Source organism: Takifugu flavidus, chromosome 8 (assembly GCF_003711565.1).
Source record: "Takifugu flavidus isolate HTHZ2018 chromosome 8, ASM371156v2, whole genome shotgun sequence".
Classification (NCBI taxonomy): Eukaryota; Metazoa; Chordata; class Actinopteri; order Tetraodontiformes; family Tetraodontidae; genus Takifugu; species Takifugu flavidus.
In genome coordinates, this window is record NC_079527.1 from 13,145,551 (window position 1) to 13,169,203 (window position 23,653).

The window sequence follows — 23,653 nt, forward strand, 5'->3', positions numbered from 1 at the left end:
ACCACAGAAAACAAAGGTGGAAAGGAGGTAACAACTCCAGCACCTCCCAGTTTTTTTTAGGATTAACGCTAGCGACAGCCGTGCTTTTTTCAAGCACATCATTATTGGCTCGTGGGGATTTTGTCATGACAGGAGGTATCTGACACCTGCCGAATCATCACGTCCCTTTGATTTACGTCTCGTCTAAATATTGGTGGAGTCGGAGAAGCGGATGTGGAGAGAGAAGCAAGACTAGGCTGTTTGAGAGTGGGGAATGCATGAAGTGCGTCTTATGAAGGAACCCTGGGGAGCCTCAAATCCCAGGATGTCCCCGGTGCATCATAAGAGGAAGTCAGGGCACATCAGCGTCATCACTCACCTCTTGTTTCTCACTGTTCTGCAGCTTGATGTGAGACATCAGTTCTTACGCAGCAGCAGCCAGAAACCTGAACAATGAAGTTAAAAAAATACTACGTTTCAGCAAATCAGACCCATTGAGCGATTCAGTACCAGAAAAAAACATTTAAAAAAATTAAAAATCTGTCATCCACAAAGAAAGCACCATCTTGTACCCACCGTGGATGGATGCCAGCACCGTCTTCCCTAACGGGGGAGTACATTGATGGACAGCGGGCGTTGGCATATGTGTTAATGCGGCACATTCCACACAGCAGATGGGTCCAATAGACAACATGTGGAGAGCTCAAAGCTGGAGAAATAAGCTGTATACAGGCCATTCTTGCATTATTGCTTACAGGACTCCAGCTGTGTTTACCAAACAGGAGCATTCTAATTAACAGGCACGCTCATTATAATAAATGGCATAAAACGATACCTTCTGCATTAATGATGGGGATAAACACCAGCCACAGCAAGCAGGCCATGTTTTAAAACATTATACTGCATAAGAAAAGATTTCTTTGTCTTAAACGTGCAGAATCGAAGAGAATGATCTCATCTGCATGGTCATTAGCGCCATGGTGACCCTTTTTCCTGAAGCATAAATCTATATAATCTGTCTGGACTTCAGCTGTGAGGCTCGTAGCTTTTGGGGTGTTTTGCCTGAACCCACTAATTAAGTAACGTTAAATGTGCCACCTTTGACAGAGAAAATGAGAATGACATGACTTTGCCCAGAATCGACGGGTGTCCGTCCGCATCGCAAACTCGTAACCCTCCGCCGGTTGACGCCGTCCCCGTCAAACCAAACCACATGAATTCTGGAGCAGAAACCGCTCCAACAGGTGGAAGGTGCAGAAGACACTCATTTTTCCAGAAGAGGGATGATGCTCGTACAGCGGCGGCAGAAGCCCAGAGGGAACGAGGCCACGAACGCACCCTGCTGTGATACTGCATCAAAGTGTTGGAACAAAAACCTGTTAGCCATTCATCTGCAGCGGTGTGCAACGGCACATTTATCCAGCGGTGTGTACGGGAGGGAAGACGCGGTTATCTGTGATCTGCCGGGACGAGATTTTTCACCTTCTGTTAGGGGTCACACTCTGGTTCTGTACTTCGCGTCAATGTTATTTTTTAATGTCAAGCTGCATAAGTTCCTTAAGTCCTTTCAGAGACTGACATCAGTTACATGAACGACTTTAATGAAATTTCAGCACACGTCGGTTACCATGGCTCCATATGTACATCTGATGGAATGTCATGAACCTTTGACCGATTCGAATCAAATAAGGCATTTCAAGTAGAGCAACCGTCCCACTGGTGTCACATTTTTGGAAAACCAGTCGGTTATGGGATAGTTAGCAGGTTCCTAAAGCCATTTGAGAGAGATCGAAGGCAGACAAGTACCATACACAAAATGGTCAAATATACAGAATCTGCCGAGTCTTTCAGGGGCTCGAATAATCGCTTCACCATCGCCGCCGTTGACCAAGTCCATGTACATGAGGAACAAACAATAAACAGCGTTTTTCCTACAATACCGAAAAGTAAATAAAAGAAAGACACCTGAGGGCTGTCAACTACTACTCCTGGTTAATGCGTGTCTTTTGATGCATTCCTCTCCCACCATTGTGCTTTAGATTGAACATGTCGTACTGGTTCCAGAGGAGGGAGGTCAGATGGGCTCCGCGTGGACGTCCGCAGAAGCTCCGCTTCAGAATGAGAAAGACAGGGTGCATTTGTTACAAGGTTTTGATGAAGTTCCCCACGAGGCAGCTCGGAATGTCAGTGTTTCCAGCGGCCTTGAACGGGGCGTGCTTTACTTATTCTACATCATCACAGGCTTCTGATCTCGGAGTGTTTCGCATTTCCCGAAGCAACAAGTGGTCCATTGTCTTTGTGATAATCGGCCCTGCGACAGCGCTGAAAAGACAAGCACAAAGTCGCGAGAATGAACAGAAAATGTGTGTTTTCCACGGCGGGGCGATCAAAGGAGCCGGAGAAAAACGACCCCAGCATCTGCAGAAAGGAAGAGGCTGACCTGCGGATTAACCTTTGAACCGGCGGCGTTCCCTCGCACCTTGTCCATAGTGTTAATACGCTGATGTGGTGTATGGCTGCGTGTTCTGCCAAGAGAAAAGAGGATGAATTCGTCACGGGGTGGTTTTAGAGTTCCATTCATAGCTGAAATCATCCCTATTGCTCTGTTAGCGTGCTCTGTTAGCGTCTCTCCTGCCGCGCTGCCACAACGTTTTGTTTCCCACGGTCAAGAGACGTTGCCTTACCCTGGTGGTTTTGATCTTGTTCCCAGCGTAGCACATCCAGCCAGAGTTGTCAGGGAGCGTCTTGCATTCCTCCCCCTCCAGGCAAGGCTCCATCTCACACCACCACCTCCCAATTACTATGGATGCTACAGGCAGCAGAGACAAGTGAGATCGTGGTCCAGGTGACTCTCTCTCTCTCTCTTGGTGTTCAGCAGCGTTTAGAATTAACCGCCAGCTTTGGGTTCACGCCGGTTTGAATAATGACAAAGGGCTCAGTCTCTACCCTTATATTGGCAGCTGGCAGTGACGTGCTGTGTGTTCATGAGCGTGTTGTCAATATCAACATGAGCAGGTCAAAAAATGTATGTTGGCTGTAGGTTAGTCTCTGCATAACTTTTCTTTCCTTCAGATATGCGTAACAACAGTGGGTGTGATGGATGGAGAGCACTGATGGGCGTGAGTGTGTGTTTGTGTGTAGTTAGTGCCACATTCTCACCATCAGAAGCAGAAAATTACCTTAAATACAGGGCAAGCTGACGGGTTTTTTTTTTTTTTTTTTAAGTGTCAGAGCTGTTGCTGAGAGACCTGAAAACCCTCCCAGGCCTCAGAAATTGCAGTAATAATTGAGAAAGGATTTAAGATAAAGGCTGCAGGTGAAAGATTTTTCTGGAGCCACTGTGTCGTTCAGGAACATCAGACCTGCCTGACGAGCCAAGTTACTGAAACCCTGTTGCTGATCTAAGTATGTTCCAGCCATTATGAAGTGTGCATATATGTGCAATGGCTTTCCTCTGCAGCTCTTTGCTTCACTTTAGCCTTTCTTTCACTGTTCCCTGGGGTGTGTTATATTCTGGGGCTGTTAGAATAAAGCCCCGCAGACATCTTCTGCTGTCTGTCAGCAGCTGAGCTAATGTTAATCTTATCTGGGACGAGACAGAGCATAGGTGAGGCTTTTATTCAGCCAGATCTCTGCATCGTCGCCAAAAAAAAGTGTTGTCAAGCTTGTGAAACACATGTTTAGTTGGATTAAATATATGGAAATCATTTCTCTCCCTGCGGTGCTTCAGAATTGTGATTTTTGTGTGTGTGTGTGTTGTGTGTGTGTGTGTGTGTGTGTGTGTGTGTGTGTGTGTGTGTGTGTGTGTGGATGTCTCTGTCTTCGTTCGACCTTGAGTTAAAGTTTAGGAAATCACGGCATTGCTACGTGTTCTGGATCTGCTCGGATACTCACCGTCCACACACGAGGGTCGGTTTCTGGTAGTTCCAGCCACCTTGCCGGGCAGACAGGAGCACTTGACCGTCTGTGACCGCTCCTCAATGCGGTTCTTATTACAGCATCTGTGAGCAGCGATTACTTCACACGTGCCCCCCTCTGATAAGGGAGAAGAAGCGGGAGAGAAACAAATCAAAGTCTCAGGGGTGATCAGACAAACCAGTTCTGCTGGTTCAGTCGCTGGTCCAGGAGCTGTGCTAACTGCTTAGCAACAGCATATGTTGAATAAAGAATAATAAGACTGACCAAAACCCAAACCACCATGTTTTCCTCTTTGAAAATGATGAAAGGTGTGTCTTAAATGATGCCCATAAAGCCTGATAAGAGCATCAGTGACTGAACCGCCTGTATGTGTGGAACCTAAACACAGACATTAGCTGCAGATCCAATCACTGAACCAATTTCAGACAGCGGTACTTCCTTTATGAGCGGGAGGCGAACGCGATCTTTACAATTCTCTGATGTGCAATCGTCTGTGAGAACTGGATTTGAATAAAACAAAATGTTTAAAGGTAAAGATAACCGTTCTCTGGTGTCGATGTTTAATTGTGGATGTGATGATGGGGAGCTAAACTGCATGACAATAAAGCATAAAGCCGTTCAGATCCTCTGATGCTGTGTGGCACAACTGTAGAAACAGAACAGCAGGCGTACAAATAAGAACATTTAAAACTTCGCCCCCCTCTAACTCTGTATCTAAGTTTAATTCAAAGCACATGGAAATTTACCTGTAAGCTCCCCTAATGGCATCCACCACGCGCCCAATTACCAACATCCATATTCATAAACTTTTCAAACTCGCAAGTTTATTTCTCAGGAAAGACAGAAGTGTCAAAGTTTGCCGTAAACAAGAATAATTGTGTTTCACTCATCTTCAGTGAGAGAGGCCCCGAAGCTCGCCGGATGCAAAATGACGGCGACGTTCCAGAGCTGGCAGGGGGGGGAAAAAGACATCTCACTGCAGAAGGTTAGCATGAATATGAAGACCGGCCGCGTTGTGCAATTATCGCTCAAACTGGCGGCTGCACTCTGAAGGACGAGAGGACCAGACTGGACCCACCTCAGCCGCCGTCCTCTCCCACCTACTGGGCTCAGACCCTCCACATGAGAGAGCTGTCCAGCAAAGACCATCCGACAATTACAGCCGTCAGCGTGACACCAGATCAAGGAGGTTGTTTGAAGGAAGTGCAGAGAGAGAGAGGGAGGGGGAGAGAGGAGAGGGAGGAGGGGAGGAGAGGAAGCTAGGGGAGAGGAAGGGAGGGAGGGAGAGAGGGAGGAAAGAGGGATCAGAGTATGAGAGGCTCTCTCTTCCTCTCAGGAGATTTGAGTCTGAGCTCGGATCTGTCGCAGATCATCGAGAGCTCTCTCTCCTTTTTTCGCTCTCTTCCTCTCTTTCTTTCTCTCAATCCTGTATCGTTCTTTTCTTTCGAGAGGGAGAGGAGAGAGAGAGGGGGGAGATTCTGAGGGAGAGGGAGGAGGGAGAGAGGGGGGGAGGCGGAGGGGCTCTCGCAGGGGGAGAGAGGGGGGAGGAGAGGGCCAGAGAGAGAGAGACTAGAGAGAGAGAGGGGGAGAGAGATTCCTCGAGAGCTTTCTCGAGGGAGGAGAGAGAGAGCTCTTTCTTGCTAGAGAGAGAGGGCAGAGGGAGGAGAGGAGGGGGGGGGAGGAAGAGACTCTAGGGAGGATCGAGGAGAGGGGAGGGAGCTCTCTAGAGGGAAGAGGAAGGGAGAGGAGAGTTGAGAGAAGGGAGGGAGGGTCTGAGGGGGAGGGAGGGAGAGAGGGACGAGAGAGAGAGAGAGAGAAAGAAGGGAGGGAGGAGGAGGGAGAGGGGAGGGAGGAGGGAGGAGGAGGAGAGAGAGGGAGGGGGGGTTTAGGGAGGGACATGAGAGGGAGCTTGAGGGAGAGATTTTTTGTCTCGGAGAGAGGAGGGGAGAGAGGGAGGGTCAGAGGAGGGAGGAGGAGGGGAGGAGAGAGAGGCGAGGGGAGAGAGGGGGGAGAGAGAGAGAGGGGGAGGGAGGGAGGGAGGGAGAGAAGAGAGGGAGAGGAGGGAGGGAGGGAGAGGGAGAGTAGAGAGGGAGAGAGAGGGAGGGAGAGGAAGAGAGGGAGGGAGGGGAGAGAGGGGGAGAGAGGGAGGGAGAGAGAGAGGAGGGAGGGAAAGAAAGGAGGGAGGGAGTCTTGCTTCAGAGAGGGGGATGACGGAGAGGAGAGAGAGCTCTGGAGGAAGGAGGGAGGGGATTTAGGATTCAAGGTTAGGGAGAGGAGAACTCAGGGAGAGGGTGAGAGGCAGGATTCGAGGAGGGAGAGAGAGAGGAGGAGGGAGGGAGGGAGAGAGAGAGAGAGAGAGAGAGTCGGAGGGGAGGGGGGAGGGAGGGAGGGAGGGGTCTTGTATTTTGCCGGTAAATGTGATTTGAAGTAATGTTTGACAATGAGCTGTGGGTTTGTGAAATGTGCCGTGGCTGCATTTGCATATATCGCTTCACTTCATTAGAATTTTTGGATTGTCTGACTCCAGGTTCCTTCCAGCAGCAGAGACCGGCCTCACGTCAGAGGAGGAAACTTCAGATAACGAGTCTGCATTAATACAAGCGCTGTGGAAAAACCCAATAATTATTCTACTGCGTTAAGAAATTCAAACTCACAGAGGTAATTATTAAAAACAGGATAAATTCTCACCCATCCACCCATCATCCATCCATCCATCCATCCATCCATCCATCCATCCATCCATCCATCCATCCATCCACCCATCCACCCATCCATCCAGCCAGCCATCCATCCATCCATCTATCCACCCACCCATCCATCTATCCACCCACCCATCCATCCAGCCATCCAGCCAGCCAGCCAGCCAGCCAGCCAGCCATCCAGCCAGCCATCCATCCAGCCATCCAGCCATCCATCCATCCAGCCAGCCAGCCATCCAGCCAGCCAGCCATCCATCCAGCCAGCCATCCAGCCATCCATCCATCCCTTCATCCATCCATCCATCCATCCATCCATCCATCCCTTCATCCACCCATCCATCCATCCATCCATCCATCCCTTCATCCATCCATCCATCCATCATCCATCCATCCATCCATCCATCATCCATCCATCCATCATCCATCCATCCATCCATCCCTTCATCCACCCATCATCCATCCATCCATCCACGCATCCACCCATTCATCCATCCATCCATCCATCCATCATCCATCCATCCATCTATCCACCCACCCATCCATCCATCTATCCACCCATCCATCCATCCATCCATCCCTTCATCCACCATCCATCCATCCCTTCATCATCCATCCATCCATTCATCCACCCATCCATCCATCCACGCATCCACCCATTCATCCATCCATCCATCCACCCATCAGCCCCTCATCCATCCCTCCCTCCCTCCATCCTAGGAAAGGTTATTGGATATTCCCGGTGCTCGGGTGACTCCTGGCTCTGTATTCTGGAAAACATCAACAGCCTCTAGTTCAGATGGGAAGTATCCAGATCTGGAAAAATGCTGGCTGCTGTCTGGTGCACTCAACAAAAGGGCACATCTGCAGAACATTAATCGGGATGTACCGGTGGAAGCAACGGGGCATCATTTGAAAACAACAGCCCACAGGGGTTTGTTCTTCTTAATGCATCTCCTTAATTGCATAAGACAGCCCCAGATTTCCTCTTTGATCTATTAAAAACACACGAGTCAACAGAATTAACTTGCATCGCATGTAGCGCGCAAGCAGAGCAAAAACCCACCAAAACAAAACTACAGGATACTCTATATTTGGAAAATTTCCCCTCTGAAGAATTTATTAAAATCAAATAAAAATGCTAATCAGCCAGGTATTTCCAGATGGCAGGTGCACTGGTACCTTTAAACACCAGCTATGCGCGACGCTGATGAGCATCGGCGACGAGGTTTCATGGGTGAGCACAACGCTGCATGCTCCAGGGCCCCATCTTTTCCATTTTAAATATTTCATATGGAGACTGAGAATAACATGGTTGGAGATGAGCGCTCTCATCAGGTGCGGGCCAGAACCATGCAGAGATATAATTGTTTTCCCTATTTTCCATTTTCCCCCATTATCAGCAACTATGAACAAAGTCAGTGACGCAAATTATAAAATGGCTTCAAGGCGCGAGCGAGCGTGTGCGTGTGTGTGTGTGGAGGGGGCTTCAACAACAGAATGATTGGCAGGGAACGGGGTCAGGCTGAAATCGTTATGTGTCGGGTCAGGGGGCAACTGGTCGGGTCCTGCATCTTCATAACTCACAAAGGCTGCTGGAAAATGAGGTGACCACCTACGAGCTGCACCCAGTTAGGCGCCAGATGGAAGCTGACAGGGTCGGCGTGATTCGGTGCTTCTGGGATGATTTCCGCCCGCTCGCAAATGGACTTTGTAAGAATTCTACACAGCTTTTATGTATCTATCACCTCCATCAAGGATGTGCCTCTACATTAATGTGATTGTTCCGCTAAAACAGTCTGGGGGGGGGTCAGTGTAACCCAGCAGGTGGTGGGCAGTGGGTCAGTCGATGCGCACGAGTCCTTACGTCGACTGAAAGCAGCTGTTTTGATTCAACTCTGCGCACCCGTGAAGGCTGTGGGAGTCTAAAATTACATAACCGACATTGCACAGACGTCTTTCCGATAACGCTTTTCCGTATAAAGCCATTCACTTCCAACGGCGTTTCAGTCTGCTCAACGCGGCCGCAGTGGCCTTGTTACTCAGAAATCCCGCATTATGGCTTCAAGCTAAAATTCAAATAAATATTCCGGTAACACGACTCAAGCTGCTGTGAAGTGGGAGAAAGAAGTTCGATTGAAAAAGACCCAAACAGAGACCCTTGCACCCTGCCCGGGGCTCTGACCTGGGTCCAGTGAGTGCCTGGTACCCCCCACCCCCCGTCCCCCGGGCTCTACTACCAGCAGAATTTACGAGTCAGAGGGTCACAGGGGTTAAGGTCTTTGTGCACCGGAGAGTAGAACCAAGCGGATGAAGACAAATGCAAATAAACCGAAAGAATCGTAGCTTCTCTCATATTTTCAATCATACATTTAAATAAATTTAACAGCGAGAATTTTCATTTTCAATCACGGGTTGGGTGGGTTCATTGGTCATCTGATACGTTTGCTCAGAGGCAAGTCAGCACTGCGCAACCACTCCCGATATATCGATTAAGCTAGTTAGCGCGTAGCATTGTTTCAGTTTTTAGGAGCCACGGGAGTCGGGCTATTGAATTTCCCCAGCAGTGGAGGGATTGTTATTTAAAAAAATAAAATGAATGAATTACAAGCTGTTTTGGCAGCTGTTTCAGGAGGGCTTGAGGTTGTGCAAAGAGTCATTTTAATGTGCTTTGTGCACGAGCATTCTGTATAGGACGCCGTCCATCAAGCTCGTCAAGGTAGCAATTTGTAAAATTTGCTGCTCAAAGTTCCTCGTACATGGAAATTTAACAGAGCCCAACGCTCTCATTTAAACACACAACACCTGACACGAGCAGGACTGGGAGCGAGTGACGCCGAGTTAACGGCAGAGTGATTCACACGGGAGCGAGTCTGCATCAGAATCGGGTGAGCAATGGACAGCAAGGCCGGATGGAGCCCAGCACTATCAAATCACGCACGACACCAATGCGGGATTCTAATTTCTGCATCTCTGCCGCTCGGCCCGCACGAATAAATGTAAGCAGAGCTCACGGGGGACCAGTAAATGCTTCTCCAAACATGATGAAACAACTGCTGAGGAGAAAAAGGGGCCAGTCTGTCTCAATAGAAACGTCACAAAATAATAAATGGGCAATAAGTTGCTGTCTCTACTGTAATGAGCCCTGGCTGTGTGCTCGTCTCTGGGGACGCCGATAGCAAGCGCGCCGTCTGAATGGCAACGCCTTCCGTCATCACTTTTTACGCTCTCCACGCTGAGTCGGTGCAGTTTATCGCTATATTCAGAATTCTTTTATTTGGTTGGGACCAAACAATCCAAGTACATAAATAAACGTGAGGTCATCGCCCATGGCAACCGGCAGGTTCAGAATCTCAGAATTTCGTAGATTTCCTTGTCAGCCAGTGTCATTGTGTGTACATTTGGACAATTACACAGATATCTAAGTGCTGTATGACAAAATCTCCATGACTAGTGACTGCTAGATAACAGTCCGCCGGCCTAGAGTTCGTGTCACAAGCAATTTCCTTCACATTCTGTCTCCATATCTCCGGCTTAATTATTTTGCAGCCTGAAAATTATTTCTGTGAGACAGCAGGCAATGATCTCCAAATCACAGCAGTCCATGTTTTAGAGCAGCATGCCTGTCACCTATTAATGGGAAATGCATCCAAGGTGACCCTTAATGGGCTCCACTTTCTCCCGCGCCTGTTCTCTGTAGTCGCTGAAAGCAGCAGGCTGCGGCAGGTCTGACAGCGGCAGGAAATTCGGAGCAGCGGCAGATTAGAGAATGTCAAATTAATGCAGATGGAAGACAGTGAGAGGCACAAAAACGCGGGCTCCGCTGTGTCAGACTGAGTGACTACTTTGTTTTCCCGTCTCCCGCGGAAGCGTCTGTGGTCCCGGCAGCAATGATGTTATTCTAGACGTTTACCGGGGGTGAATGTTTGCTGGGCAAACTGGGCGACGTTTGTTTTGGAGCTGGGAGTCGATGGGAAGGCGGGAGCCAGTGGCCAGACGTCACTTTGACGGCTTCAGCCTCCTGCTGTGTGATGATTACCCACTTTATCTCAACCTCTTCTTCCTTGCAAAAGTCTTTTCAGTGCATTTATACCCAAACACCCTCAGCTGAAATCTCCAGCCATGAGTTTCACCTCATCTTTAGCTCACAATGTGTGCTACAGTGCGTAAAAGAACCAGATGGAAATGTTGCCAAGGTCAGAAAAATGGGATTTTACCCATAGGGAACTTTAAACGTTCCATTTTTTTCCTTTCTTCATACGTCAATGTGCTCTAGATTTACTATTGTGTTTCCAGCAGAGTCAAATCAAAAACAATTCACGGGCAAAGAATACTATCACAGAAAAAGCGCAGGGTTTTATGAAAGACGACTGGAGATTGAAAGATTGGTCCTGCGCAGTGGGCCGAGGAGAGGGCGGCGCTGGGCTGACGGGCGTCTACCCGCAGCTGCTTTTGCTCTCAGATGAAAACAGCGCCATCAGATCAGTGAGTGGCATTTGCATGCACGCCGCAAAGCAAGTGTCATCACCGCTGTCGCACGTGACACGAGCCCCGGGCGAGACCCCCGGAGTAGACGCCTCACTGCGAGTGGGGAAAACCCCCCCGAGGTTCTTTAGCCTTCACGGCGGAGATGCTAATGAAAGCATGAAAAGGTTGCTTTCATATCCACTAAAGCCATAATCAAAGACGCACTGCCCCCCCCCCCAAACAGGAAGCTTACACTGAAAATTCCTGCCCCGCCTTCCTCAGTTAGATTGTCATTTTTTTTAAATGTCAACCTGTTCCCGTCTGTCGGTCAGGCCCCACAGAGTGGTGAATGTCTGTTATTCCGTATCTGGAGATGTTAATGGGCGGAAATCGCGGGAACAGGAAGCGAACGGGGATGGAATCGATGAACCCTCCGACGCGACCGACCGACCGACCACACCGCTCCATTCAAACCGACGCATCCTGCCAGAAAAAGTGAACCGTGTAATGACGCTTAATACACAGACCGGGTGACCTTTGGTGCCCGGTGACTCTGAATGGGGCTGATTATGCAGCACCTCCGAGCTGACACGTCTGGTTTATATTCAGCATATAATCAACATTTTAATCGTGTCTCACTTCCACGGAGCAAGGTGGGGAACAGATGTCGCCATACGGGGGGGGGGGGGGGCTCTTTCACCTCCTCAAGTGTGCCCAACCGTTACTGTTGAGTTCAGCATACGGACCCACAGAAACCCACCGGGCTGTTTCCCTTCCTCCCGCCATGTTTGACAAAGCCACACCAGCACATTTCACGCTCTCCAGAAAAGGTGCTTTGCGTTTGTAGTGTAAATATGCCAGAAGACCTATAATTCACCGAGGAAACATTAGAGCGGAGTGGGAAAAGACGGCCTGCAACCGCGCTCGATAAGACCGGTATTAATTACTTTGCTTATATTCCTCATGCCCACCCCCTTGGAACCAATTAGTAAGTTGAGATCCTTCTATTCGGTTTAATGAGGTCTAAGTAATGATAATGAATTTCATATCCCCGCCAAGCCTTTAAAATGGGCCAGTGGAACCACAATAGCAACGCCACGAAACCATCCATCCCTGTTCCCGTCGCTGATATATTAAATAAGGAAGCAGATCCCATTTTCGCTTCGCTGTAATTGTCAAAAGCCGATTCGCGCAATCTCCGCCGACTTGGTTTCAGCTTTAAACTGGGTCACCAAAATGTTCAAAGTCATATTTAAATTCCACCACGGTGGGGGTGGGGGGGGTGGTAGCTGACAAACACCCCAACGGTGAGGAGAGCGATGGCGGCCGCTGCAAATAAGGTCAAGGTTATCGTCCGAATTCAGACGAGGAGAAAAACAAGGCGCGCGGACACCCAGGGAGAAATCTCTACATCCCAAGATGAAGAAAGCATGTAAAGCAGTTATTTTATGGGTTTGATTAGTGAAGGAGGCTCCCAGACGAGCAGACAAAGGCTCGTCAAGGCTCTCGAGAGGTGCCGGCGGAATTCTCTGAAATTGGAAAGATCGCTTTACACAGTAGCAAAAAAAAAAACAGTTTTAAGTGTGAGAATGCTCTGGAATATATTCTTGATTATTAAATGAAGGATATCAGAGCACACAAGGCGAGTGTGTTGGAGGCGGAGGAGCGGCGCTCTGATTGGCGGACGTTTATCATCCTCTGATATCGTTATGTGGAGATAAAACCCACGCGTGTCCAGCGTGCGGTCCAGCTCCTTCTTAGTTTTGCTCTGTTTAAATTTCAGTGCAGCCTGTTTGTTTATGTGGATGCCTGCTGTTGTGTCCACACACACACACACACACACACACACACACACATGCACACACATGGTGTGATACTCATTTAATTTACTTATAAATCTAAATTTGATAAATGACCTGGTTTTACCGTGCCATACTCCAGTCTGCTGCCACTCTGCAATCACTTCCATAATCCATATCTATAATTCAGCAAGATTAAAGTTTAACACTGAGTGCACCTGATATTACAAGTGCACGTGAATTATTAAGAAATATTAACTGTGATCTGTTAACGCTTTTAAGTGGCGCCTAATTATTCCGCACGCAGGTCCTGCTTTCCTGTACATTCACTTGGGTACTATTTTAAATGTGTGGGTACAGACGTCGTAAGCTGCTCTTATAAAAGACCCACGTTGGTTTATTGCTGTTTGCACACAACAAAAAGACCGTCTGTACTAGCTGAGCCTTGTTGGGGACTATTTCTGGATCAAAGGACATTTTATCGGGAACGGGCCTTTCGGAGTTGACGGTCCTTCAGCGACGCATCTCGGCTGTCGCGGCAAATAAATAAATAAAGACAAAAACAAAGGTCTGAAAATCGTGCTAATGACCGGGAGGAGTGTTCAGCTCCACAACAAAGGCAGGGGTTTGAAATGATCGGCTAAGAAAGTAACGCCGTCAGAGGGAGAACAAGCTACACCCTAAACACTGGAGTTAAAATAGCAAACGTTTCTTTCTTCCTTTTTTTTCTTTCTGCAATGATGCATTTATGACAAACCACTGGCCACGGGCTGTAATTGAAGCTCTGTGACATTCAAATTTGTGGTTTGAGCGTGATTTTAAACAGGTTTTCATGCACCAGTTTTGCAATAAACACAAACCGCAGTTCACAAACGCCGACTCGCCACTGACTGTTTTTCCCTTTTGATCACCAGCCTTCAAATGAGCCACCTTCAAAAGCTTTGCTCTTATCCAGCCACGCTAATGTGTGGGGGTGAGGAAGCTACGATGGGACAGAAACACTCGCTAAACGACATTTATCACCATCAAAAACATCTGCTCTGATAGTGAGACGACCTTCTAATGCTAAAGCATCAGAAGAAGAAGAAAAGTCAATACTGGTGCAGCTCCGCAGCGGGAAGGAGCAAACTAAAGAAACAGGAGCAGTCTGATCATAAATGGCTTTCTTTTATCTCTTGAGCTGAGAAGGTTTCACCATTTTCTTGGTTTTAGCGAAAGAATGACACCGATGCCCTGTCGACTCTACTGTATATGTATCATGTGCACAAATGGGCTTATTTGCCATCTGATTCTGCGCGTGTCTCACATAGATACCGTCTTCCGGTTATCAGCGTAGGCAGGTGATGCGTTATAATCCATATCATAAGCAGCAGATAGCATGTTTGAGGATTTCCGCCCTTGCTACAAGCGGCGATGCCCAACGTCTCGGAAAGGGGAGGTCAAACGGCGAAGGAAGATTACATCCAGTGGAACCAATCCTATAAACCTGTGGGCGTGAGGATTAACGCTGGGGCAGAATGCTAGCAAAACCTTAGCAGCCCGAGAAAAACGCTAGAGTGAATATGAGCGGGCTGCAAATAAGCAGCAGTTGCTCCATCGAGGCGTTGAAGGTGAAGAACCGTCATGGATGCTTCAGGCACCCAGGGGGTGTTAGGAGGGATTAGGAGGAATCAATGACTGGAAGCTTTTCTCCAAGAATAATTACATGACGACGTAATTATTCCTCAGAGATTCCTGTGTTGGGCTCGAGGATCCGTTGGTCGCTCCTAAATCACGATGGACGCGCCGGCGTCGATCGCTGAACCGTGCTGACCCGGCTCGGGAATCAGGCCGCGGTTTGGCAGCTTCGGAAGTGAAGATGTGGTTAATAAAGGAGGCCGAATTGGGGATGCACAGGGCCAGATCACAGATTTCTCTGGGAGGTTAACAGTGTTATTAATGACAATTTAAGGGTAATTTATGGACTAATATGCAGCAAATATCCATGTCATTTGTTGGGAAACACGCCACGTGCACGCAAGGGTTAATTAAATTTTAGAAATGATTAATTTTCTCCGCTGGATCACTGTGACCTTAGCGGGGCGATGTGCACGCTATTGAGCTGTGAACTTTGCCTGCTGTTAACGCCTCCTTTATTAATTCTTGTGGATTCTGGCTAAGACAAGAAACAGCTGGTGTAGTCTTGAGAGAGAGCTGCCTAATTAATTAAGCTGTCGGCCAAAGAAATTCATTTTGCGTACAAGCGTTGTGACCATAAACCATGGCCCCCTTTGCAGAATTGGCTGAAAGACTTCAATTAAACATGCTGTTTAAACAAATATCCAAAGGCTAGAGGAGCACACTGTAATGAATTATTCATGGCCCGGAAGAAGGAATAAATGAGAAATTGAAATATGTAAAATCTATTTGTAGCTGTGAGCATACAGTAATAATAATGGCAGTGAATATCCATGGACTCATTTACTTAAGGACCTATTTTTCTTTTTATGCTAAGCAAGAAAATAATACAAATAGTTTGTAAAAGATGACACAGCGCAGCCTGAACAGGATTCGCCTCTAAGCCAGGTTAGACCAAAACACAGCAAAGAGAATCCACTTGGAGAAGTTTCTTGTGTTCGAAGGTGCTTCGCTGAGCTCCAGATGTAGGGGGGGGGGGGGGCTGCAGGCTGAGGCCGCGTGCCACTTCCCATCGGCGCTGCAGCCGTGCGACGGTGGCGGCGGCGAGCGTGCGCTTGAGAGAAGGTCTCACGGAGACGAGGAGGAGGAGGATGTATGTCAAAATAACGTGCCTCCGGGATGCATTATATAAGACTATTAATTTGTCAGTGTTTACGACTGTGCATACAGGATACAAGCGTGTGGCGGAGGGGAATCCATTTTTTATGTGGGCTTCATTGTGGGTTTTACCAGCGAGCGGAGTCTTTTGTCGATCCTTTACGTCTCGATGTAAAGCTCCTGAAGGGCAGACTGACTCTAATGTTGTCGTGCTTCTGGAAACTAGACGAAGAAAAGCTCCAGCGTACTGAAGTTACTTAACATTTGAAGCACTTTCACACCCGTGTCAGACAGGAAGTGATTGGAGCGAGACTATAGATCACTCTGGCATTTGCCAACATACCCAAAGCCCCAAAAGCCCTCCCTAATTTGTCACTTCCTCCTTCGACGAAACCCTTTCAACAGCCTGTTTTTCATTCAAACCCTGATATTTGCTGCTTCCCTGTCCTTTAAATGAAAGGCAAGGCGGGCTAATTAAGAGGTCCATTATGCGCGACCTGTTTTTCTCAACTCTCATTTTAGATGCTGTATGAACTGACCTGAGCTGTGGTTTTTTTGGAAGGGGGGGGGTGTTTTGAAAATCATTATTATTGATCCAGCTTGTGCAGGAGAGCACAGACACGTGCCGAAACGGTACATTTGAGCGCTGTAAACCCTTTTTCAGAGATCCGAAATCAACCCCTTTGTTGCACGCAGGGCGGAGCGGCTGCTACTGGAGTCGACCGTTGTCAGAAGATCCTGGAACCGATAGAATAAGATGTAGAGTCCATGAGTCTGGGCCGCATTTATTCAAGCACACTGCAGGTTCGTCTAAGTGACTTACTGCTGCTTACATCCTCACCTTTGTTGCGTTGCATAACTCAAGCAAATTCTCCCGCAGATACACGTTTCCCAGCAGCCACGAGGTAAGAGATTATTCGCACGGCATTGAGAATCGATGACCTTTCGGTTATCAACAGCTTGACCCTGCAAAACCGACTGTTGGTGGGAGTGAGTTCACGAGGGAGCAAGGCCACCTCAGGCTGCGACTATCTACTCTTTGTCGTACTCTCTGCTAACACCTCCACACGGTGCACTGCATCACCAATGGCACTATTTCTTATGCTGGATATATACGGCTGCTCGGTGCCTCTTTGTTCTCTGTGCAGTCCCTGAGCATATATTTCAGTCTTTATTGAGCAAGAGCCGGGAGAATAGATGATATGTCACAGTGGCAAAGTACATATTTATGTTTTCAGTAGTTACACAGAGATTTGGAAAGAAAACAAGTGGATTGTTTTTTCCTCCCCGAGTTCATTTCTGGAGACCTGAATTTCTTTCTCTCTCACACATGCACATAAAGCACGCACGCATGCACGGAAGCACACGATCTGCTCTGTTTTGCGCGCAGTTCGGGCACTTTGCACCAAATAAATGCGGCGCCTCATGAATCACCCTGCAGAGAGCAACATCGCCTGCACCATGAAGGCAAAGAAAAACCCAGCATATCTGAGAGAGTGGCAGGCAGCAATCTGTGAGCAGGGCTGTGGGCTGAAAAGACGGCTGCCTTGTCCGAATCACTGAGCACACACAAGACCCCGTTCAAGGGTCATCCAGCTAATGGACCTCTGGACTCACATTGTTTGCAATAAGGATGCCAATATCTGGGAGCTTGAGTGGAACATTTCACACTATTCATCGCCGACTCCTATTCATGCCCGACATTTCTGTTCCTAGGAAGAATGGAGGCAGAAAGTCGAGTTCCAACCACTGTAAAATTTCACTAAAAATAGGTTATGTCTAAGTCCTGCATATAATTTCATGTGTGAGAATCTATTTCAGTCCCACGACTCTGCTGCAGAGGCAGGCACCCATCGCTAATTGTGCAAGTGGAGGCATCAGAATGCTAATACACTCTCCCTTCGACAACACTCGTACTGGCGCCCAGCTGACAGGTTCGGCTCCACCGTTTCCCCATCCTGGATTGTGGCACGAGGCAGCTGCGCACGGCCACACCTTCCTCATGAAACATCTGCGCTTAAAAACATTTCATTGAGGTCCAAACTGGGATGTGAACCAACTTGTCCTTTACAGGCATTAATCTATCAAAACATGCACAGACAGAAAGCGTTTAAGGCTCAGGTCACGTTTTGGTTGTTCCCTCTGAACCGGTGACTTTTCCCAACAACAGCCTCCCGCGGATCTAAATTTTTATTGGCAAGGACACAACTGATCTCCCACCCTCCGTAATCTCGGTTTCCTCTGGTAATAAAAGTCAGCCTGAACTTGTGGCATTTCGCTGCCTTTAATGATTGGCCCAGTGGTCCGCAGCCAATGGCCTTCTTGCCACCAATTCGTGACCCGTCAACCCCAATCCTCCCACCAATCCAACAGGCACACAACACAGCGCGCAGAACAAATGTCCCGGTGTCGGAATCAATCCAGACAGGCATCCCATCCTCCTCTCATAAAACTGGCATCTCATTTATCCAGGAGTGAGCACTGGCCATACTGGGGTAAAATAGAATGACAGCGGATTTACACAGTTAGTGGCAGGTGGTCCCAGAAGGCTGGAATTGTTCACTTTAAACTCCTTTTCTCCCCCGCCCACCCCACCCACCCTTCTTAAAAAAGCACAGCTGAAATATTAATTTCATTTCCCCTTTGTTGACATGTGACCACTTTCAAGTCGGCATCCTCCAGTAGACACGAGCGAGTGACGGGCGATGAAACGAAGGTGTTGCAACAGGAAGCTTTTCCACTCACAATATTGGAAGTATTGAGAAGACCCCCTGTTGATGTGCTCGAGGTGCGGCGGCACATAGAGGAAATAACAGACGCCGAGGACCTGCGCGCTCATGCAGCTACAACTCCCTTTGAAGTGCTCGACACCCCCCACATCCTTTGAGTGCTGAGATTATAATTATTTACCGTAACCGCCGCTCACATCCGCCTGATGAAAACAAAAAGTTGAACCACGAGGAAATGGTCATATTCTATTCAGTGCAATTTTTCACCGGGACAGCTGCATAGATCAATTCCAGAGGAAGCAGTGTGGCATGAATATCATCTGTAATAGCTAAAGGAGGAGAGCGAAGGCACGTTTTATCTGTCTCCTCAGTGGAAAAAGTGGCAACGGCGTCAAGGCCGCTGCACAAAGGGCCTGCTGATTAACAGTCAATCTAAGAACATGTAAATATTGTAAAAATGTCTGACAATCTGAACTTAAACTAAGATGAAGCCCTTTAGGAAGCAGAGGAGGCTCACCGATCATGTGGACGGTGGTTCGTCCGGGCCTCAGACCAGGGTGCTGCTGGATGGTGTCGTAGAAAGTGGCCTGGCACAGCTGAACCGCAGACATGCTGACCCAGAGGCACAGGCAGAGCAGCCACGACATGACAGGACACATCTGCTGGAGAGGCGGAGCCAAAAAAGAAGGAAAAACATCATGTTCTCAACCCCTGACCTCACCCCGCCGATGCACATCGCCTCCTGAATCACAAGCAAATGGCGTACAGATCCATAATCGCCCTTTCAGTCGCTCCTGTTTAGCATTTTCCTGATTATATAAGAATGAGCTTCTCCGCTACGGCCTCTTCTTGTCCCTGAGCCACGACACTGAAAATGTGGAGTGATCCCCGGGGATCCAGACAGCAGAGATCTTCCCTGACAGGCTGACTTCCCTCAACTCCGGAGCTCCTGCCTCAAAACCCAAATCCAAACTTTTAAAAGAATTTTTTTTATTTTTTTAAAGCATCTTGCTGCCAAGGCTTTTCAGCAGCTGTCAGACTAATGTGACAGTGACACAGCACTAATAGGAATCAAAAGCCTTGAAATGTTTCGCCATGCCACAAGGAATCTCTTTCTTTATTTTAAAGAAAAGACGGCTGTGAAAGCACGAAGCTCTCGGCTGTGGCTGAGAGGTGACTGCGAAGAAAATACAGTTAAGAAAAAATAATGATTTATTCAAGGCTGCCATCAACTTAGTCATCATGGATTCGAGGCACCAATCAATCAAGAAGTGTATGAAAAACGGGGATTTTCAGGGCATTTTATTGAGCGTGAAATAGTCCTAAACACATCACACATTTCAACAGGATGCAACTTGTGTCAACAAGGTTCTCTTCTTTCACATCTCATCATAAAACCATTTAGTTTAACAATAAATGCATCATTTCCCTAATTATTTGAACAAGCTGTAACAATGAAAAGGGTATAAACATATACTGTATATATATATATATATATACATATACACACATATATATACATGTGTGTATACATATATTTTACCTGTTCAGTCCACGAAGAATACAGGAATATCTCAGCAGAAGGACAGAAATACATCCATGTTGATGCATCCGGCAACTCAGAATTCAGCTGGTGGAATGAACTCCTGCCTGCTCCGCACTTTGATATCAACAGTCCAGTGATTCGGAAATGACCGTGGATAGATTTACAGCTCTTTCAGTTCCAGCTCAGAAATATCACTGCTTCCCCCTGGAGGACCTGCTCCCACTGACTCTGGATTCATCTGCCCCGGTCGCATTTATACACACGTGAGGGCTGCTCCCTTATTTAACTGGAGAAACTGGAATCTCTCCTGTCGCCGTCCGCATCCTTCCAGCATCAGAGCATCACTGAGTCCCTCCTCTGCCAGCGCCGAGATGCAAACGTTGCCGTGCAGCCCGCCGGAGTGGATCGCATGTCTTAAAGCCAGACCGCCTCTGGATCAGATGTCATGCTGGAGCGCCACCTGATCACACGCTCCTGACAAATGCAAATCGGGAAAGCCGACACTCCTCTTACTGTCGCGGCGTGATTAATAATTAGACCGGCTTTCTCCCGAGGCAGAGTTTCCGCGCGATTCATTTCCATTTCCAGAAGTTTTTAATCCGTTTAAGTGTTTTAAAGTTGTTCCAAGAAAACCCAACATGGGGGGGTTGGGGGGCAGAGGGTGTTGAAGTGTCACCTGAGAGACAGAGGAATAAAACCAGAGCACTCCTTCGTGAGGAATGTCCATAAAAGAGGTTTGGACAAGTTCGGGGGAGGGGAGTGGATCGTGTCTATTCAGTTGAAGGTAATCTTCACCTCCAGTGGTGGTGGTGGTGGTGGTGGGGGGGGGGGGGTTCTTGAGGTTGCAATTGAAATACAAGTGTGATCAAAAGGAGGGGGGAGTAAACCAGCGTCCATCGGTATGTGTGCTGCTACCAGCCCGGTCGCTGGCGTGCAGAACATGTCTGAAGACTTGCAGCTGACACCGGGGCACAAGCCTCCGTACTCAGGGTGACGGGATGGAAAAATGCACCCAGAGCCGGAGGAAAGGTGAAAACCTGCTTGAGATGTGGGGAGACTAGCGCACAGCATTAGCGTCTGAGGCTTTGGGAGTGTCAACTCCACACGGTGCAGAGGGAAAGTGGGACATGGGGGCAAGTCAAGTACCATAAAACGCTGCTGAGGTGAGGAGTGCGAACACAGAGAGCTGAACACAGGCAGACAAGGCAAAGACAAAAATGGCCCAGAACCTTTAAAAAAGGTTTGTTTCGTTGTTCCATAATTGAGAAGTCACCAGCAAGTCCCACATAATGAGAATTCAACGCTTTGCATCAGTGTTTTTCTTTAGTTGCTGGCATTATTGTGGCTATCACCGAGGCGCCACTCCGGCTTTTGTTTGTTCGAACAGTAAAAAGCTCTTGAGTATTGTTTTAATTCATGAACAGGGCTCTGCAGCAGACGGGGGGGATATTTCTCTACCAAGAGACTATTCATTTCTGCGAGTATTAGCGTTATAAATCCATGCACTTCTAATTTCCAACAAATGGGACTGAAAGCCTGCAGAACAACAATTATTTCGATAACAGGAAAATGGGCTCGAAAAAGCATTAGTGCACGATGCTTAAGAGTAAATCTAATAAGTGCTGGGGACTATTTGCATTGGCGAATTAATACAGGTTTGGTCCAGCAGTGAGGATTTGAATTGAATTGAATTGAATTTCTTTGTCATTTTCTTCACACGTACTCGAAATATAAAGGAATCAAAATGGCGTTTCTCACTATCCCACGCGTAGACAAGCAGCGTTCAAACAATCGAGTGCACAGGCCCAACAGGAACATATCCCAAACTCTGAGGTCAAGTGCATATAGCTTCAGGCTTTGAGCTTAAAGGTGATCTGGGACAGATTCAAGGTTAACTGTGTCTGTGTGCAGGTGACAGGGGATTTGATGTGTGGTTGACATTAAAGTCTGAGAACAATCATTCCTAAATATTTCCTGCTGTGCACAAAAAAAGAGGGTTTACAGCCGTATCCCTAAATGCGCGTCCGTCATGTCGGACAGCGGACCGATCCGACATAAATTTTCTTCTGTCCTGACCTGCAGACCACCAGTCTGTGTCTGAACACAGTTCATGCACTGCTGATTCTACAGGCTCCTCTCCTGAAAGGTTCTGACGGCTGCTCTCTGTAACGTAACCCCCGAAAAAAAGGACGCTTTTTATTAAAAAAGGTTCACATGAGCTGTCTCTTAAATCAAAGAGGGTTCGGTAAAGACGTGGCCCAGAACCAGACAGCCCATAAGCTCCCAGGGGCTGAACGTTGCAAACGCGCGCTGACGAGATTCTCAGGGACGCGTTCGAAGTTTGTGCTTGGCCTCAGATGTGCGGGGAGGCGACGCAAGGCAAGACAGCACGCGTGTTTCACAGATAATGGCGGCGTTATTGGTCTTTGCTCTTAACGCCTGTCTGACCCGGCGCCAGATTGCCCCCCCCAAATGCCAGGCTGGTGATATAAGGTGCTGCTTGTTTGGCTGAAAGCAGAGGGTGGCTGAGCGCGTGGATAAATCCTTGTGTTTTTTTTTTTCCTCAGGGGGGTTCGGAGGGGTGCGTGTCTCCGGAAGAACTACAGGACGGTTTCTGTTCAGATTCCCCCCTTGAGCTCTGCCAGCTCTGTCTTGACAAGGATCCGGGAAAAGTTTTGCTGCCTTTAAACAAACAAGCGTGGGGGGGGGAGAAAAGTGACATTTCACGATGATGTTGCTCCTCATTACAATGACGCCATTCCCAGGAGGCTGTTTCCCGTTGGAGAGCACAGAATAGATCATTCGTGCATGGCCGCGCATTGCTTCCTCAACTATAAGAAAGGATAAAAGTCATATATTTCTACGGGCTTCGCCCCGTTTGCTCTGATGGGAGTCGTCACACGCTCTCTGTCCATACAGGCTGTGACATACCAAAGCAGCAGCGGCGGTGGTGGATTCGGAGGGGGGGGGGGGGGGGTTCCAGCGCTGCTGGTTCAAATATCTTTTCCCCCAGATCAATAAATCTCTGCCAGTGAATGACTTACAGTGAAATGGTGAGGGGGGGGGGCTTTGGGAGGGAGCCGTTTGCATTTTCATTGAGTCTTGTTGTTTTCTGAAGCGTTCTCCGCTCCCCTCTGGAAAGGTCAATGGGAAACGGCCGGTGTCTGCTTTATCTGCATGAGCCAACTCTCAAGTTCAGCCAAGTAAGAAATGAGATTATCTTTAAAGAAGTGCGAGGAGGTGGCCTTTGAGGCTCATTCGCCGGCGTATTAAGGTCTCCGGGGGTGGAATCAGCCCAAAACTGTTGTAAAAATAACTGTTTTTTTCCATTTGCTGCCGCCGCTCAACGCTGCCGCTGACAGAGTCAGTGAATAGAGTTGAGGATATTAATCTTCTCCATTACAGCTGTGTCGTGGGTGGGGGGGTCGGCACGGCCCTCTCAGGTGAAACCGCTCATTAACTTCTTCCGCTCCGAGCTGCGATATTGGGAAGCGACAGCAGCAGGATGGACGGCTGCCAGTTCACCTCCTGCAACAAACCTCCTGAAACGACCCCCCCCCCTCCCCCAAGAACGGCTCTTCCACCAGTACAGCTGACATTAACTGGATCCCACCATCACACGCTAAATCAAGGAGCCGCGGCGTCCTTGTAGCGTCAGACAAACACAAAGGGATGAACTCAGCACATGTGTATCGTGCTTCTAAGGAGCTGCTCCGCGAGGCCAAACTGCTGATGACAGGCTGC

At 48.2% G+C, this 23,653-nt stretch overlaps 1 protein-coding gene across 2 annotated transcripts; it reads right to left on the minus strand.

Moving 5' to 3' along the window:
* Window positions 1-1,559: 1,559 nt before the first annotated feature.
* On the minus strand, window positions 1,560-20,433 carry LOC130530438 (chemokine-like protein TAFA-1). 2 transcript variants are annotated; one of them, XM_057041605.1, is made up of 6 exons: window positions 19,907-20,433; window positions 18,881-19,025; window positions 3,874-4,014; window positions 2,664-2,788; window positions 2,420-2,504; window positions 1,560-2,301 (listed from the first exon to the last, which is right to left on the minus strand). In XM_057041605.1, the coding sequence occupies exons 1-5, from the start codon at window positions 19,958-19,960 to the stop codon at window positions 2,472-2,474; spliced, it is 498 nt and encodes a 165-aa protein (XP_056897585.1). In that variant the 5' UTR covers window positions 19,961-20,433; the 3' UTR covers window positions 1,560-2,301; window positions 2,420-2,471. The 2 variants fall into 2 exon arrangements, with proteins under 2 accessions (XP_056897585.1, XP_056897586.1); XM_057041606.1 differs by having other exon boundaries at window positions 18,881-19,022; window positions 19,907-20,430.
* Between the last annotated feature and the right edge of the window lie 3,220 nt (window positions 20,434-23,653).